Raw genomic sequence first — 17,491 nt, forward strand, 5'->3', positions numbered from 1 at the left:
ACGGGACTTCAGCCATAAGAAGTTAACAAACCTCCAAACGAGCTTCAATATCATACAACACTCCTTCCGTGGCCTCCAACTGCTCTTAAACGCTAGTAAAACCAAATGCATGCTTTTCAACCGTTCGCTGCCCGCACCCGCCCGCCCGACTAGCATCACTACTCTGAACGGTTCTGACCTAGAATATGTGGACAACTACAAATACCTAGGTGTCTGGCTAGACTGTAAACTCTCCTTCCAGACTCATATTAAACATCTCCAATCCAAAATCAAATCTAGAATCGGCTTTCTATTTCGCAACAAAGCCTCCCTCACTCACGCCGCCAAACTTACCCTAGTAAAACTGACTATCTTACAGATCCTGGACTTCAGCGATGTCATCTACAAAATAGCTTCCAATACACTACTCAGCAAACTGGATGCAGTCGATCACAGTGCCATCCGTTTTGTTACCAAAGCCCCTTATACCACCCACCACTGCGACCTGTATGCTCTAGTCGGCTGGCCCTCGCTACATATTCGTTGCCAGACCCACTGGCTCCAGGTCATCTGTAATTCTATGCTAGGTAAAGCTCTGCCTTATCTCAGCTCACTGGTCACGATAACAACACCCACCCGTAGCACGCGCTCCAGCAGGTATATCTCACTGGTCATCCCCAAAGCCAAAACCTCCTTTCCTTCCAGTTCTCTGCTGCCAGTGACTGGAACGAATTGCAAAAATCGCTGAAGCTGGAGACTTCTATTTCCCTCACTAACTTTAAACATCAGCTATCTGAGCAGCTAACCGATCGCTGCAGCTGTATATAGTCCATCTGTAAATAGCCCACCCAACCTACCTACCTCATCCCCATATTGTTTTTATTTACTTTTCTGCTCTTTTGCACACCAGTATCTCTACTTGCACATCATCATCTGCTCATCTATCACTCCAGTGTTAATCTGCTAAATTGTAATTACTTCGCTACTATGGCCTATTTATTGCCTTACCTTCTCACGCCATTTGCACACACTGTATATAGACTTTCTTTTTCTTCTATTGTGTTATTGACTGTATGCTTGTTTATTCCATGTGTAACTCTGTGTTGTTGTTTGTGTCGCACTGCTTTGCTTCATCTTGGCCAGGTCGCAGTTGTAAATGAAAACTTGTTCTCAACTAGCCTACCTGGTTAAATAAAGGTGAAAGAAAAATAAATAAAAAATGAATCCTTATGAATGAAAGGTAAAGGCTAGCTTTGTCTTTAGCCGTTTGTCCCCTATACAAGTGTTTGGGTGTTTTCTGTGCTTTCCCACAGCCCAGGGGTGTCATTCCAGCCCCAGAGGAGACAGCCTCTATAAAACATAGTGTTTTTGCTCAATAAGGCCTTGTTAAGGCTGCTCCCGTGCCACACAGCAGATAAATCACTAAAGCAATATAACCCAGGCAAGCAACTCCTGTATTAACATTCCAGATCTAATAGTATTACCAGAGGGTTGCAGAAAGTATTCTGTGTATGTTGGTAGACTGAGGCATCACCGCTCATCTGAGGGCTTGTCAAGTCATCATCAAACCATTGTGTCTCACAAAACACACTCCCCACTCTGTTCTGCCGCCCCTCCTCTGCCACAGACATGCTGCCTCAGGGTCACATCAAATGACCTCTAACGCCCTCCCCCTTTCTTCACTCTACCTACCCCCTTCTGTTTCTTTATGTCTCTCTCTCTGTCTCTCTCATCATTGTTTATAGCTATAGTTATGTGCTGATTGGGGGTGGTGAATGAGAACTTTACCTTCGTCTCCTCACACCTTGTTAATTTCCCCCTCGTCAACAAGTCCCAACAGCTGAGGACGGGAGCCATTCACATGAGAGAAAAACATTCACACAAGTCACATCCAATTTACTTTTTTATTTGTTTTTTCAAGGAACACCCGCCCCCCTGAAAATCAAATCAAATCAAATTGTATTGGTTGCAAACACAGTTTAGCAGATGTTATTGCGGTTGCAGCTAAATGCTTGGTACAGCTTTAGGTCCAAACGTGTCTGATTAACAAAAACACACACACACACACTTTCTCTCTCTCTCTCCGTAACGTAAGGGGGGGGGGGGGGGGGGGGGGGGGGGGGGTACGACGGCAGCTCTGTTAATTAGGGGTGACATGTTTATGTAACCTCCAAGCCTCCCAAACCAGATGCAATTACAGGGCCCTGGTCCCATTGACCCCAGCCCCAGCCCACTGTGGAACCACACAGCACTCTGCCTCTCTATCCCAGGCAAGAGCCCGGCTGGTCACAGGGCAGGAAGAGGGGGAGTGAGCCAGAGTTCAGTCTCTTTCACAACTCTCTCTGACGGTAGCCCTGGCGCTGTAATCCAAAGTGACGGCCACTTCAGTGGATACGGCGCAGAGCCCCCCAATTTCCGCCAAGACCCCACGGCAGGGGAAGGGGGGTTCAGGAGGGGTAGTAGAGAAGGCTGGGGCAGGGGCGACAGACTTAATGTGGCCCAGTGAGGAAGAGTTGAGGCAGGGGCCTCATTAAAAGGCTTTACTGCACTCTGAGGTCCCTCATTAACCCACACAACAACCACTCACTATCACACTATCAAAAAGAGGTGGTTCTTTCAATACAAACATTCAATTAGCCAGTTATATTAATTCCTCGGAGAGACGCCCATATCAAATTAAATCAAATCCAACTTTATTTGTCACATGCGCCGAATACAACAGGTGTAGTAGACCTTACCGTGAAATGCTTACTTACAAGCCCTTAACCAACAGTGCAATTCAAGAAAGAGTTAAGAAAATATTTACCAAATTAACAAACGTAAAAAATTATTAAAAAAGGAACACAATAAAATAACAATGACGAGGCTATATACAGGGGGTATGTCACGTTCGTCATAACGATGAGACCAAGGCGCAGCGTGATTTGAATACATTCTTCTTTAATAATCGAATAAACACTAAACAAACTAACAAAACAACAAAACGAACGTGAAGCTATTTAAACCGAGTGCTGACATGCAACTACACATAGACAACTACCCACAAATACAGGTGGGAAAAGGCAACCTAAGTATGGTTCTCAATCAGAGACAACGATAGACAGCTGCCTCTGATTGAGAACCACACCCGGCCAAACACACAGAAATACAAATCATAGAAAAAGGAACATAGAATGTCCACCCAAATCACACCCTGACCAAACCAAAATAGAGACATAAAAAGCTCTCTACGGTCAGGGCGTGACAGTACCCCCCCCCCCCTCCCCCCAAAGGTGCGGACTCCGGCCGCAAAACCTGAACCTATAGGGGAGGGTCTGGGTGGGCATTTCTCCGCAGTGGCGGCTCTGGTGCGGGACGTAGACCCCGCTCCACCTCTGGCTTGGCCCACTTAGGTGGCGCCTCCAGAGCGGGGACCCTCGCCGCCGACCCAGGACTGGGGACCCTCGTAGCGGGCTCCGGGCTGGAGGGCGCCTCTGGAGGCTCCGGGCTGGAGGGCGCCTCTGGAGGCTCCGGGCTGGACGCAGGCACAGGACTCACCAGGCTGGGGAGACACACAGGAGACCTGGCTCTAGGAGCAGGCACAGGACTCACCAGGCTGAGGAGACATACCGGAGGCCTCTTCCTTGGCCGAGGCACCGGATACACTGGGCCGTGGAGGCGCACTGGCGTCTCGAGCGCAGAGCTGGCATCACCCGTTCTGGCTGGATGCCCACTTCCACCCGGCAAATGCGGGACGCTGGCACCGAGCACACCGGCCTGTGAATGCTCGGCCGAGACAAAGTGCGCATCACCCCATAGCACGGGGCCTGACCAGTCACATGCTCGCCACGGTAAGCACGGGAGTTGGCTCTGGGCTCCAACCTGACTCTGCCACACTCCCCGTTTGCCTCCCCCCCCAAAAAATTGGGGGCTGCCTCTCGGGCTTCCTTGCCAGCCATGTTCCCTCATAACGCTGGTTCCCTTTTCCTGCTGCCTCCGCTCTCCTGGCTGCCTCCACCTGTTCCCATGGGAGGCGATCCCTTCCAGCCAGGATCTCCTCCCATGTGTAGTATCCCTTGCCGTCCAGGATGTCCTCCCATGTCCAGTCATCTCTTCCACGCTGCTTGGTCCTTTGGTGGTGGGTAGTTCTGTCACATTCGTCATAACGATGAGACCAAGGCGCAGCGTGATTTGAATACATTCTTCTTTAATAAACGAATAAACACTAAACAAACTAACAAAACAACAAAACGAACGTGAAGCTATTTAAACCGAGTGCTGACATGCAACTACACATCGACAACTACCCACAAATACAGGTGGGAAAAGGCAACCTAAGTATGGTTCTCAATCAGAGACAACGATAGACAGCTGCCTCTGATTGAGAACCACATCCGGCCAAACACACAGAAATACAAATCATAGAAAAAGGAACATAGAATGCCCACCCAAATCACACCCTGACCAAACCAAAATAGAGACATAAAAAGCTCTCTACGGTCAGGGCGTGACAGTGTACAGGTCAGTCAAGGTAATTTGTACATGTAGGTAGGGCTGAAGTGACTATGCATAGATTAATAAACAGTGAGTAGCAGCAGTGTAAATAGTCCGGGTGGCCATTTGATTAATAATACATATACTGTATTCCACAAAATGCATAACTGTTTCTGCCTCTTTACTACCTTAGATCTTCCTTGCATCTCTGCAAACTCCCTCGCTTAAATCATAGCGAGTCACATCAGCTTAAGAACTAAAGTAGGAGGTAAAGGAGGAGGAAGTTGTATAGTTGAACACAGCCAATATGTCCACTTTAATAATGCACAGTAACATAGGGCTTTGGGGAGCCCAGTCATAGAAGGCTCCCCTCAGTCCAGTCAGATGAGAGATGACAGGCACTTACGCATACTGCCAACAGGACACAAAGCCATGGCGTAGATAAAGCCTGTAGCTCGTATCCCCAGTCATCAGGGCTCAGGCAGCACAGCCTGGCACACCAAATGATGCGTTTCATACAGACAATTAAAGAGCAAATCAATGCTGCTGCTTGGATGAAATAATGGAGGCGCAGTCATGTGCAACCACAAAGCACACAGTGGAAACATGCACAGCTACCATAGTTACAGGAGACAGTGATTGGAGCATGTTCCTCCAAGATCCCAAAGATGAAAAAGGTAGGCCAATCACACAGACCTGTTTTTGATTAAATGTTATTATTCACTGGAAAGACAGTGGTCTCTTACTAATCGTCCCATTACTGTTTTGGGTGCAGTTATAATGTAACTCATAGAGGGAATGGGGATCACAGTGAATTCAAGGCATATTACCAAAGACTTTATAAGCTTCAAAGTAAGATTAGAACTGAGTGGGTGGATAAAGTAAGGGCCTGAGATGTTACGACTATAATCACTGAGCAGCAGTCAGGGGAGGGAAAGTAGTGAGGGAAAGTAGTGCTCACTCAGCTACTCTGTCTGAGAGCCCTGATGAGCTCACACTCTGAGGACCAACAGGCCATCAAACCCTGCCTGAGACATCATCAACAGTCCTCTCACTTCGATTTAGAACCGATCTGCATACTGACTCCACACTAGAGAAAAGTTAGACTGCATCATTGTGTGTGTGTGTGTGTGTGTGTGTGTGTGTGTGTGTGTGTGTGTGTGTGTGTGTGTGTGTGTGTGTGTGTGTGTGTGTGTGTGTGTGTGTGTGTGTGTGTGTGTGTGCGCAAGAGAGACAGAGACAGACAGAGAGAAGACAGGCTATGTGCCCACTGCCCACAAATTGAGGTGGAAAGTGAGCTACACTTCCTAACCTCCTGCCAAACGTATGACCACATTAGAGACACATATTTCCCAACGCTCACACAGACTCGCAAAGAATGTGAAAACAAATCAAACATTGATAAACTCCCATATCTGTTATGCGAAATACCGCAGTGTGCAATCACAGCAGCAAGATTTGTGGCCCGTTGCCATGAGAAAAGGGCAACCACTGGAGCACAAACATTACAAATACCACCAATATTTATCTGATTATTTATTTTCCCTTTCGTACTTCAACTATTTGTACATTGTTACACACTGTACATAGCCAATAATATAACATTTGAAATGTCTATAATATATTTTTTAACTTTTGTGACAGTAATCAATGTTCCCTTGAATTTTCTCGGCACTGAGCAAATTTCAGGTCCGCTGAGCGCAAACTTGAACATTGTGAAAATCTGTGCAACTTTCAGCGCGCATTTACTGTGATCACTGAGGCTGTACCCGCTTTACAGTTTTAACAGTGGCCAAGTAGGCTACTGTGGCTATTTGATCATAATGTAGGCCTACCAGAGTGGCTTACCATCAAAAACAATGGAGAAATGCATCCCATAACATTTGAACATGGAAATCTCTGTTCCATCATTCAGCCTACAGTAGCAGCCAATGTGTTGTGTTCAATGCAGGCCAACATTCCATGACACTTTTGGGGGGGAAAAACATGCAGGGCTGGACATTAACCTGTTTATCCACTTGTCCTTCAGACAAGGAGGTGACTGAAAACTGGGTTGATGCAAGAAACCACTTTACAAAATAACATGCATTATTATTCTCATACCATTATTACAGCGAATCAGACAAATTATGCTAACCTCTGCTTATTGGCTACTTAGATTATTCAAGCATGTCTCTCTTATTCAACACTGCCCCTTTAAGACATAAAAAAAGCTCTTTACCTGACTCGCTTTTCAAAGATGTCTAGGAATGTACATGTTTTGTGCTCTTGTAGGAAGCAGTCCCTCCCCTATTGCTGACTACAAATGATCTATAACTGGGCTAATAACTCACTAACTAGCAAAGGATATGAACAAAATGTGCCCACATGGCTACATGCAGATCTTGCTTTGATCTCAGAACAAGTGCATCTACTCAAGACCACAGCTATAAACACAGTCCAGTTCAAAGTAAATGGCACAGATCCATATGGCCATGGTCTATTTGTATATAGGCCTACTGCAGCTCTGATTGGTGATGCCGCACAAGTCTGTGTAGAGTACAGGTTGAGTAGTGTGTGTCAATGCAATAGAATCCTACTCTGATGCATTCTGCCTACAACAAAATATCTTACATAGTTTGTTTTGTTTCGGTATGTTGCATTGAAAGTGGCTAATATTGTGTTGATTTGATCACAATTGCCACAGTAAAGGGAAACGTTGATAGTGTTAACTAATAGGGAAAACCTTCGAAAGTTGAGTGAAGTTCAATCTGGTGCTTCTCTCTGTGGGCTGATACAGTATTTGTTCTGCGCAGCAGTCCCGGGGGAGCTGTCCCGGGGGAGCAGTCCCGGGGGAGCAGTCCCGGGGGAGCTGCGCGGCAGTCTCGCGACTACTGCTCGACTGCGCACGTGCATAGCTAAGAGAGAACATTGAGTATAATGTTAACTGATTGTTTATTTCTCTTTTGTTTATTGTCTATTCCATTTGCTTTGGCAATGTAAACATACGTTTCCCCAGCCAATAAAGCCATTTGAATGTAATTTAATTGAGAGACAGAGAGACAGAGAAAGACAGAGAGAGACAGAGAGAACATAAGGAAGGGTCTACACACCAGCCTGGTTGGTTGTGATGTTGACGGAGGAGTACTGTGGTGAGTAGGGGCTCTGGTCAGAGACACCGTTGACGGCCTGCACCTCAAAGGTGTACTGTGTGTGGGCCAGCAGGTCACTGATGTAGACCCGGGGCTCAGTCAGACCCAGCTGGCGGGGTACAAACTGGACGTTGTCGCCACAGCGCGTGCAGCCTCCCCGGCCCCCTCCACAGCTCTTACAGATGATGTTGAAGACCACGTCCTCACGACCACCTGACTCCCTAGGATGCTGCCACTCCAGCATCAGAGACGTCTCATTCACGATGGACAGAACATTCTGAGGAGCAGACGGCACCGCTGGAGAAACACAGACAATATACAGTCAACATCTTAGTTGGTTTCTGTATGGAATGTGAGAAGCACTGACAGAAGTCTCATATGTAGACTATGGTTTGCCTACAGACTTGAGGTGAAAGAAAAAAATGTGGAGAAATGGTAGGGACTCAATCTACTCTAGTCAGTTCAAAAGCACTAATTCATGACATTTCATTTAGATGTTGGCAGGGGAATTATGTTTCCTGTGTCCTTGGAGTTCTGGGGGGTGAGAATACCAGAGCCAGTATCACTCTACTCAAATAACTCCTTCACTGGAGAAGAGAGAACCCACACGCCCACAAATAGAGCACAGTCTCTTTGAGGTCTTTGCCTGGTATACTCAACTTAATAGGATGCCCATTTAAACACACTGATCTTCAACATGAGGTGACTTTTGATGTCCATTATGCCACATGTTTCTGTTTCAATCCGTTAGTTATGTACAGCAGAGCACCAAGTAGACGTACTGCAAGACAGAGAAAGTGACTGTTCCTCAAACACAACCACTTCTTATAGAGGCATCACTGGTTGAAAGTAACATTCCCCATGGCATCACATTTGACTGACAGCCCAAACAAATGTACAATGAGTACTGTTTATCTTTTATGGGCATGTGCAGCTAATTAGGGAGGATGCTCTCTCCAGGGCTAATGAGATAAACAAGGAAATTCCCCCCGCCCACAAACTCCTAAACCTGAATTGATCACTTATTTAACCGCCCTTTTAATTGGCTCCCATTAAGGGACTTCCAGGCCTGGAGCAGTGCCCATCGAGGCCCTCTGTCTGTCTGTGTCTCTCTATCATGCGAAACAGCCTCGTAAACATCATCTCCTTCCTGGGGAGGGTTGGGATGGGCAGCTAATGGCCCCAGTTAGCTCGCGGGCCACTCGAATGGGCCCGTTTCCCTTCTTTAATCAGCCCGGGCCCGCTGTGTTTAATACCAGCGACGTGACGCTGCTTTCTCATTCAGCTGCTCTGCTCCCAGAGCCGGGCTTATGCAAATCTCCTTTGTTGGAAGCGCTCAAATCTTTCTCTCCCTCTCCCTTTCACAGATAAAAAAAACTGCCAGGGTGGTGAAAGGAGCTGTCTCTCTTCTCTTCTTCTCTTCCCTCTCTCTCACTTCTTCTCTTCCCCCTGTCTCTCATCTCTCCCCCTTACTCTTTTCTTAGCACACTGTATATACTGCATATTCCTCTCTCTCTCTCTGTTTCTGTATTTCCCTCACTCTTTCTTTCTCTTTTCTTAGACCCTCCGTCAACCACAAATTCCAATTTAAATGGCTTCATTGGCATGACAAGAGGAATATTGGCCCAGGCTATTCTCTCCGTCTGTTCCCTTACAATGCTGCATGGCCTGGCCCAGTAACCTCTGCTTTGGCTGAGGGCAGCAGGGCTCTGTGATGTGAGGAGGGGAGGGTGGCCTGTGTGTTGGGCCAGACCTGTTGGCATGGGCTCTATGAGCATGTCAGTGCTGGGTGTATGTGAAGGACTCCTCTCTGACCGGACTGTTTGTGCTCAGAGAGGCTGTGGTATCCTTTGATTTCTGATTCCTGTCAGTTCCTCAGGGTGTGAAATTAAAAGAGTGTGAGTGTGCGAGCGTGCATGTATGTGTTTCTGTGTGTGCATTTAGTTGACAGTACGTACTTGTGCAGGGCATCTGGATGGGATCTGAGTCGGTGCGATAGTAACCGTTGCGGCACACACAGTTAGTGGCTCCTTCATTGGTGGTACGGCTGTTGATTGGACACTGCATGCAGGATGCATCACCCTGTATAGGCTTGAAGAAGGCCGATGGACAAGCTGGAAAAATAACACAAGAGAGAGAGAAATGAGATATGAACATATTCCTGTTTGTCTGCATCTCACTTTACGAGATATGCCATCCAGCCGCCACAATGCAAAATAATCTCATGTAAGGAAGTATGTGGGGATGACAACTGTGTTTTTCTTTCATCATTCAGCTTGCTCACAGCACGCTAGTTGCCTGAGATCTTCTGGAGTAGTCTACTTCCTGTTAACCTCTTGGAACTATAGGGGGTGCTGTTCCGCATTAGCATATTTGGGTCTCCAAATTAAACTGCCTCGTGCTAAATTCTTGATCGTACAATATGCATATTATTGTTATTATTGGATAGAAAACACTTTATAGTTTCTATAGCCGTTGGAATTTTGTCTCTGAGTGGTACAGAACAATATCTACAGCACTTTTCATGACAGGGGTCAGATTTCAGAAATTTTTACCCCTGATCTGGAGTCTGTTTTTAAGGCGACAGTGAATGCTATGAAGAAACCGACACTGCCTACGTCTTCCTCTGGGTGTCTGTACGTCATCACGTTTTGAATGGAATCGATTGCACAATCCCAGCCCATATAAAACCACAAAACGTGGGAGTACACTCTCTTTTGTTCGCGCGTCACAAGCGGGATGGACATCGGACTTGCCTCATTCCAAATCGTTGTTTAACCAGTAATATTTCTCTGGTCATGTTTTTACTCGTTATAGTTGTTAAAAACATCATAATGTAGTTAATTTGAACCGTTTTATAGCAATTTATATCCGTTTAGTGCGATTCTGAGGAATTTCTTTGTCGTGCACTTTTTAGCTTTGGGAACGTTTCGGGGGTCTCGGTCGTTGGTAGTGGACATTTCGAAGGACAGAGGACATCTATCGACCAAAAGAAATTTATAACATAGAAAGGATACATTGCCCAAGAATCTGATGGAAGAACAGCTCAAAGTAAGCAATATTTAATATGATAAATCGTTGTTCTGTCGAAATATTTTAAACGCATATTTCGCCATTTTGTTTGGTATAGCTTCACTTGGCGAACCCTGTATTGAAAAGTAAGGATAATTTTAAAAATGTAAGTCAGCGGTTGCATTAAGAACTAATTTGTCTTTCGATTCCTGTCAACTCTGTATTTTTTAGTCAAGTATATGATTAGCTTTCGATTAAACTAGATCACTCTGAAAGCTGACGTCCCTCATTTTGATGCTTGAGTTGTGACTATTTCCATTGTATAACCACGGTTTTGTATGGCTAAATATGCACATTTTCGAACAAACTGTATATGTATGTTGTAAAATGATGTTACAGGAGTGTCATCGGAAGAATTCTGAGAAGGTTAGTGAAAAAATTAATATATTTTGGCGATGATAACGTTATAGCTCCCTTTGCCTTGAATTCATGCTCTACTAACGTTTGCACATGTGGTATGCTAACTTATCGATTTATTGTGTTTTCGCTGAAAAACGCTTAGAAAATCTGAAATATGGTCTGAAATCACAAGAACTGTGTCTTTCCATTGCTATGCTTTGTCTATTTTTATGAAATGTTTTATGATGAGTAAATTGGTCATACACGTTGCTCTATCTAGTAATTCTAGTCGATTTGTGATGGTCGGTGCAATTGTAAACTGTGATTTCTACCTGAAATATGCACTTTTTTCTAACAACACCTATCCTATACCATAAATATGTTATCAGACTGTCATCTGATGAGTTTTTTTCTTGGTTTGTTGCTATCAATATCTTAGTTTAGCCGAATTGGTGATAGCTAGTGGTGGAGAGAGAAAATGGTGGACAAAGAAAGATGGTGTATTTTGCTAACGTGGTTAGCTAATAGATTTACATATTGTGTCTTCCCTGTAAAACATTTTAAAAAACAGAAATGATGGGTTTATTCACAAGATCTGTATCTTTCATCTGGTGTCTTGGACTTGTGATTTAATGATATTTAGATGCTACTATTTACTTGTGAAGCTATGCTAGCGATGCTAATCAGTGTGGGGGGGGTGGGGGGTGATCCCGGATACGGGGTTGAGAGGCGGTAAAAGTTAAGTGCAGTCTTTAAAGTCCTGAGTGGGAGGAAAATATACAGCCATGGATAGGGATGACGTTGATCACACACCACTGCATCGAAACTGTGTATGTGTGTGTGTGTGTGTGTGTGTGTGTGTGTGTGTGTGTGTGTGTGTGTGTGTGTGTGTGTGTGTGTGTGTGTGTGTGTGTGTGTGTGTGTGTGTGTGTGTGTGTGTGTGTGTGTGTGTGTGTGTTCGTGCACATTCAAAAAACAGTGAAGCACTACCATTTACAGTGAAACTCACTCTTTCTGAATTCTCTTTATCTTTACCTCAGATCCACCTGCCTCGCCACACACTCAAGCGCGCATGCATGCACGCACATGCACACGCACACACACACACTGTGGAACCAGTCCCAGAATGCACAGCAGCACCTGCTCGAGCACCATGTCAAGAGCTGTTTTTGTACTGGGGCCAAACCAGCTGAGGTTGGTTCAGCTTGAGATAATCAGCACCCACCTCTCTCTCTCTCTCCATCCGGAAGAGGATGAGATGGAGTGGTGTGGGGACGAGCTAAAGCAACGAGCTAAAGCAACACATGACAAATTGACACGCAGAAGGTGCCACACTTATGAATGACCTCCACAGTGTTCTGAATGTCCATATACCAATGCTACCAGAGAACTATCTCTGTTGTCATTGAATGAAGTTTAGCTGAATCAATGTGAAGGTAGTATATAGCTTGTTAACACCATCTTCTAAAATGTGTTCACAAAACAATAGTAACATCATTTAAGAACATCTACTATAGATGCATAGGCTATTCCCGTGAAACTGTTTGAGATCAAATGGTTGGCATGCAGATGCAGCTTTCACCCATAAAATGTGGAGAATTATCATTGACGATTGGCAGTGATGATGGCATATTTCGGTGTTTGAGGGTATTAAAAAGAGGAACATTTCTAGGCATAAGCAGAGTTTGCATTTGGAGGATGCATTTTAGCAATAGAATAGCCCAATATTATTCAATAGACTACATCAGTCAGTACACACTGACTGTAACGTCATTTACTCTTTTTTTGCCCTCCGGCACCTAAAAAAATACATCTACACCACTGAATACATTATGCAACATTGGAATCGGTCAGGAACCCACAGAGCAAAAAAACAAAACAATCTGGAGGGATCCTTATTCTGTTGAGTTACTCTGCATCATATCCCATCTCACAAATTCTCACTACTTTCCATAATCTCACAAACTCTCACTATGTTCCATATCTAGTAAAAATAAAACAATCATATCCCTATCCATCCCTGGTCTGAGCTGGCAATTACAGCTGGATTAAAATATGTGCTTTATTGGGAGAAGGTCAAATCACAAGGCAGAATAAATCTGGATTCAATCCCACTGTTTTTGCTAGGAAGACAGATCCCAGTTCCCAGTCACCATGCTGGAGCACCATGTTGGAGCAAGATTACTGCTCTTTTCCAATCCCAACTCCCCACAAACTCTCTGTAGAACACATCTCAATCATCATCCTCCCTTCAAAACTGCTAAACACACTATTGCACCTCTGCGTTCTAGTAGCCCTGGCCCATCAAACTCAGATTCCTTCGAAGAAACTGCCTCACACACACATACACACACAGAGAGAGGACAATGTTCCGTGAAGCTGATGCATCTTGTGGATAGCTAAAGCAAAAATAAATTTTCAGCGAGAGGCTCTTGACTTGGATGAGATCGTAGTCATAAACGTCAGCCGCAGGAAACGGTATTGGATATAAATACTGAGAAAATCTGATCGAGCTCTTCAATAAATATTAGTCTTGACATGTTTTTCTTCTCACGTGATTGATGAAGGAAAGTGGCCCGGTACAGAGTGAAACATGAGGCCGGCACATTCACACTGCCAGTCACCAGAGTCACAGAATGAGGCCCCAGCTCTGTGGATTGGGACTGGGACTAAAGGACACAGTGAAGTCTAAGGCAGTGAAGAGGTCAGAGGAGCGCGATACCAAAGGAAATAGCAGAAAGGGCCAGTGAGAGGGAAAGGAGAAGGGGTGGAGCAGAGGAGAGAAAAATAGAAAGACAGAAGGCAGTAGGCAGTGCTTAGGATTGAATGAATGAGTGTGTTAAGGAGTTTAGGCCAAGTATGTTTTATATGGAAGAGAGAGTTGGGAAGGGGGCACAGTGTCAAAAACGAGCTCTATTGTTTGGTAGCCAGATATGGCCAGGAATGGCCAGACAGACATACAGACCAGGCTGTTTTAGGTGTGGGCTCAGCCTGTCACCGCCAGGCAGGGACGGCTCTAGCCTTTTGGGGGCCCTAAGGAAGATTTGGTTGGGGGTCCTTTCACCAAGCCGGCAAAATGTTTTAGTGGCCCTTGACGGGTCATTTTGCCAAGGGATGGATTTCTCTGTGTGCAAATGTCATGTAATTCTCCTTAATTTTCCATGGGGCAGATATAACAAAAATTCTACACAGTTCTACACATCTAGCCATAGGGAGGAGAGAACATTCAGCATTTTTATAACAAATTTCATGCAATTCTACTCATTTTGCCATCGGGCAGAGAGACAGTTTTGCTGTTTAAAATCTAATTCCCTGCAATTCTGCACATTTTGCCATGGGATGAAGATACATTTTTGTAGTTTGAAAGCTGTTTTCCTGCAATTTGACACATTTTGCCATGACTAATGATACAGTATCTGAGTGAGAGTGACTAACAAAATCAATGGGGGCTCCTTGGAGGTCAGGGCCCCTGGGCACGTGCCCTGCATTCCTGGTCGGTAATTTGGCCATGTTTACTACAAGTTTAGAGAACTGCCTGAACTAACTTGCCAATCCAAAAATTGTTATGACTAATTGAGTGACTGCCAGTGACAAGAGAAAAACTGCTGATGCATAAACACATTTTTTACTTACACCTTGAGTATTCTACTATTTTAACACTCAACAGTTGAGAAACTGACTGAGTTCCTTTTTCTTGGTCAGGGGCCCCATAAGCGATTGCTTATGCCTGGAGCCGGCCCTGCCGCCAGGGTCTTTATTTTGGGCTGGGGGGGTGGGGGGGAATTCCACAAGTCTTTCAAGAGGCTGTGTTGGAGGGCTGATGAGCTGCTTGGTGTCAGATGTAGCCTGCGGAAGAGTACAGAGCTCTGATTAAAAAGCAGATCAGCACTTTGATTCGCTCCTTGCTCAGATTGGTACTGTTGAGCTGTTTGATCACAATCTCCCTCGAATCCCTCAGTCGACATGTAAGGGCGAAAGTCTTTTTTGGATGTAGCTTCCAACTTCAGACATCCCTCTGGCAAGGGGAAGTAATATGAGGGAAATATTCATTGCTGGAGTTTTATATTCCCTTCTCTCTTGTATTCTTTTTAAATACAGTACCAGTCAAACGTTTGGACACACCTACTCATTCAGGGATTTTTACTTAATGTTTTACTATTTTCTACATTGTAGAATAATAGTGAAGACATCAAAACTATGAAATAACACATATGGAATCATGTAGTAACCAAAAAAGTGTTAAAGAAATCAAAATATATTTCATATTTTTTATTGTTCAAAGCAGCCACCCTTTGCCTTGATGACAGCTTTGCACACTCTACTGTATATGTCTATTAATATCATTAGATAAATAAGCAATGTTTTTCTCAGCTCTTAGAACCTATGGATTTTGACAGAAGTGATGAAACGCCACATTAAGTCAAGAAGAAAAGGCAGACAGAAACATTCTAATGGAATTTATAAACACTTCGGATTTAATTTAGTGGCAGCCATGTCAAAGGGTCCAGATCACCTCAAAGTGGTTCCAGGCACACGTCAGAAAAGGAAAGGCTTGGCTGTCACATCTCAATGACTGCTGTTCTCCAGCGCAGAGGCAACATAGTGACTGGATAGAGGCCAACCCTTTCTGTCTGTGTTTATGACTTCTAATAACACATCCTGACATAAAGAATTTAATTGGAAGTACTGTAGACCCACTGTAAAAAAAAAAATGGTATTGTGAGAAGTGAGTCCTCCGTGCCAGGGAGCCAGTCAGGTTGTACAGCAGGCCATTTGCTAGTTGTTTCAAAAGGTTTAGCCAGTCAGGCAGATTTATGTCAGAGGAAAGGAAAAGACACTGTATCCACCCTAGTCTGTATTTGTGTGTGAGGTGGGCCTCCATTGTTTTCAGTGACAATGCTGATTATGAAGCCAGCCACTCTACTGGAAGCATTCTGAGCTGCTGGTGCATCTGGCTTCTCCAGCTCAGTTTGCTTACACACAAACACACACACACACAGACACACACAAATACATGCAGGCAGCACAGCAGCATAACTGTGAGCCCAGACAGCCAGGAGTAACAAAACAAAGGCTGGGCATTTTACATTTCCATCATGGCCGTCTGAGCTGTGCAATGCTTCACTATGGCCGGGGAATCATCTGGCTGAAACAGCCACTAATCCAACCAGAGCAGGTCTATTGAGAAAAACCCATGACCTGTTCCACACCTCCCTCCACCCTGTCTCCCATCCCCCAGCAACCCCGCCCGACAGAGAGGTGCTTTGTCCAGCAGGCCGGAGGACTGCAGCAGTGACGGTGAACACCCCCCACCCCCTCTCCTGTTTCCCCATTCCTCCTATTCAGCTGCTCCACAACCAGCCCCTAAAACTGCTGCATTTAATGAAAGCAGCATTAAAAAGAGACAAGGGAGAGAAAGAGGGGTAAGGTGTGTGTGTGTGTGTGTGTGTGTGCGCATGTATGCGTGTGTACTTGCGCGTGTGTCCAATGCTCGCGCGTGTGTGTACGTGCGTACATGCGTGTGTGAGTGTTCATTACGTGTGTGTTTGTGTGCGCTTCTGTGTGTGAATCAGGGATGTGTGAAAGAGAAAAGGTTGGAGAGAAAAAGAATTGGAGGTGTGAAGGTTTGTTAGCGCAGCAGAAAATAGTGCTGAAAGCAGTGAAAATGGCCAGAGTCACAGGGTATTTCCTATTGCCACTGAGAGGACTACTGTAGGGAGGACCGGGCTTCTGCACGGCTTTCCTGCTTTCTATCTACTGTCTCTGTCTCCTGTATAAACAATTTGGATTAATTACTGGGAACTAGAGATCAGATGTTATCCCTTAATAAGGATAGCCCATAAAGAGAGAGGACTGTTTTGTGCCATACTTACGGTCCCGCGATGGAGCAGATCAAATCCAAATTAGATAAGGAAAAACAGTCAGCTATAATAGGGACAGCACGCAAATATGAATGATTTACTCTGCGCCAAAAGTCTCTGTAGTGGTCACATGTGAGGAGAAGCTAACCTTGCCTAAGGACAGCATCCATAACGTAGGTAGGAGGTGTTTAGTACAACAGCCAGTCTGCCCCCTCGATGTAACCTTTCCCATAGGGAACACACTCTTTTTGGCTGAGCGGCGACGCAGGGCCCCGGAATTCAATTAGGGCCCGGGCCTCGCCAGCTAATTCAATCAGGACGGTGTTAAAGCAATAATACAACTGGCATTCGCTTCACCCCACACATGGGCACAAATTAGATATTCACTTCCCTCTCTATTTTTCCCTGTCTGATGCAATTAGCGTGCCTGAATCTCGCCGTGGCTCGCACTGGGGAGCAGGGTGTGAGGCTGAACATCAATGATCTACTATATGTAAATGAAGCTTCTCTCCACGTCCTGGATAGGACAGGAACACTTCCAGCGTGAGTCGGATGCCCACTGTCACTACTGAGGAGAGGAGGAGAGGGCTGGACTGCTCGGGTGATTCAGAGGCTGGGGTCAGAACAGCAGCCCTC

General features: G+C 45.2%; 1 protein-coding gene across 5 annotated transcripts in view; it reads right to left on the reverse strand.

Annotated features, from left to right (window-relative positions):
• LOC120059432 (ephrin type-B receptor 2) overlaps nt 1-17,491 on the reverse strand; it is a 152,273-nt gene that overhangs the window by 38,009 nt on the left and 96,773 nt on the right. For all 5 annotated transcript variants that reach the window (XM_039008504.1, XM_039008487.1, XM_039008496.1 and 2 more), the window contains 2 exons: nt 9,542-9,697; nt 7,545-7,880 (listed from right to left, as the gene is read on the reverse strand). In XM_039008504.1, coding sequence (XP_038864432.1) covers nt 7,545-7,880; nt 9,542-9,697 — 492 coding nt within the window. The remainder of the gene's footprint in view (nt 1-7,544; nt 7,881-9,541; nt 9,698-17,491) is intronic.

Source organism: Salvelinus namaycush, chromosome 2 (genome assembly GCF_016432855.1).
Source record: "Salvelinus namaycush isolate Seneca chromosome 2, SaNama_1.0, whole genome shotgun sequence".
NCBI lineage: Eukaryota > Metazoa > Chordata > Actinopteri > Salmoniformes > Salmonidae > Salvelinus > Salvelinus namaycush.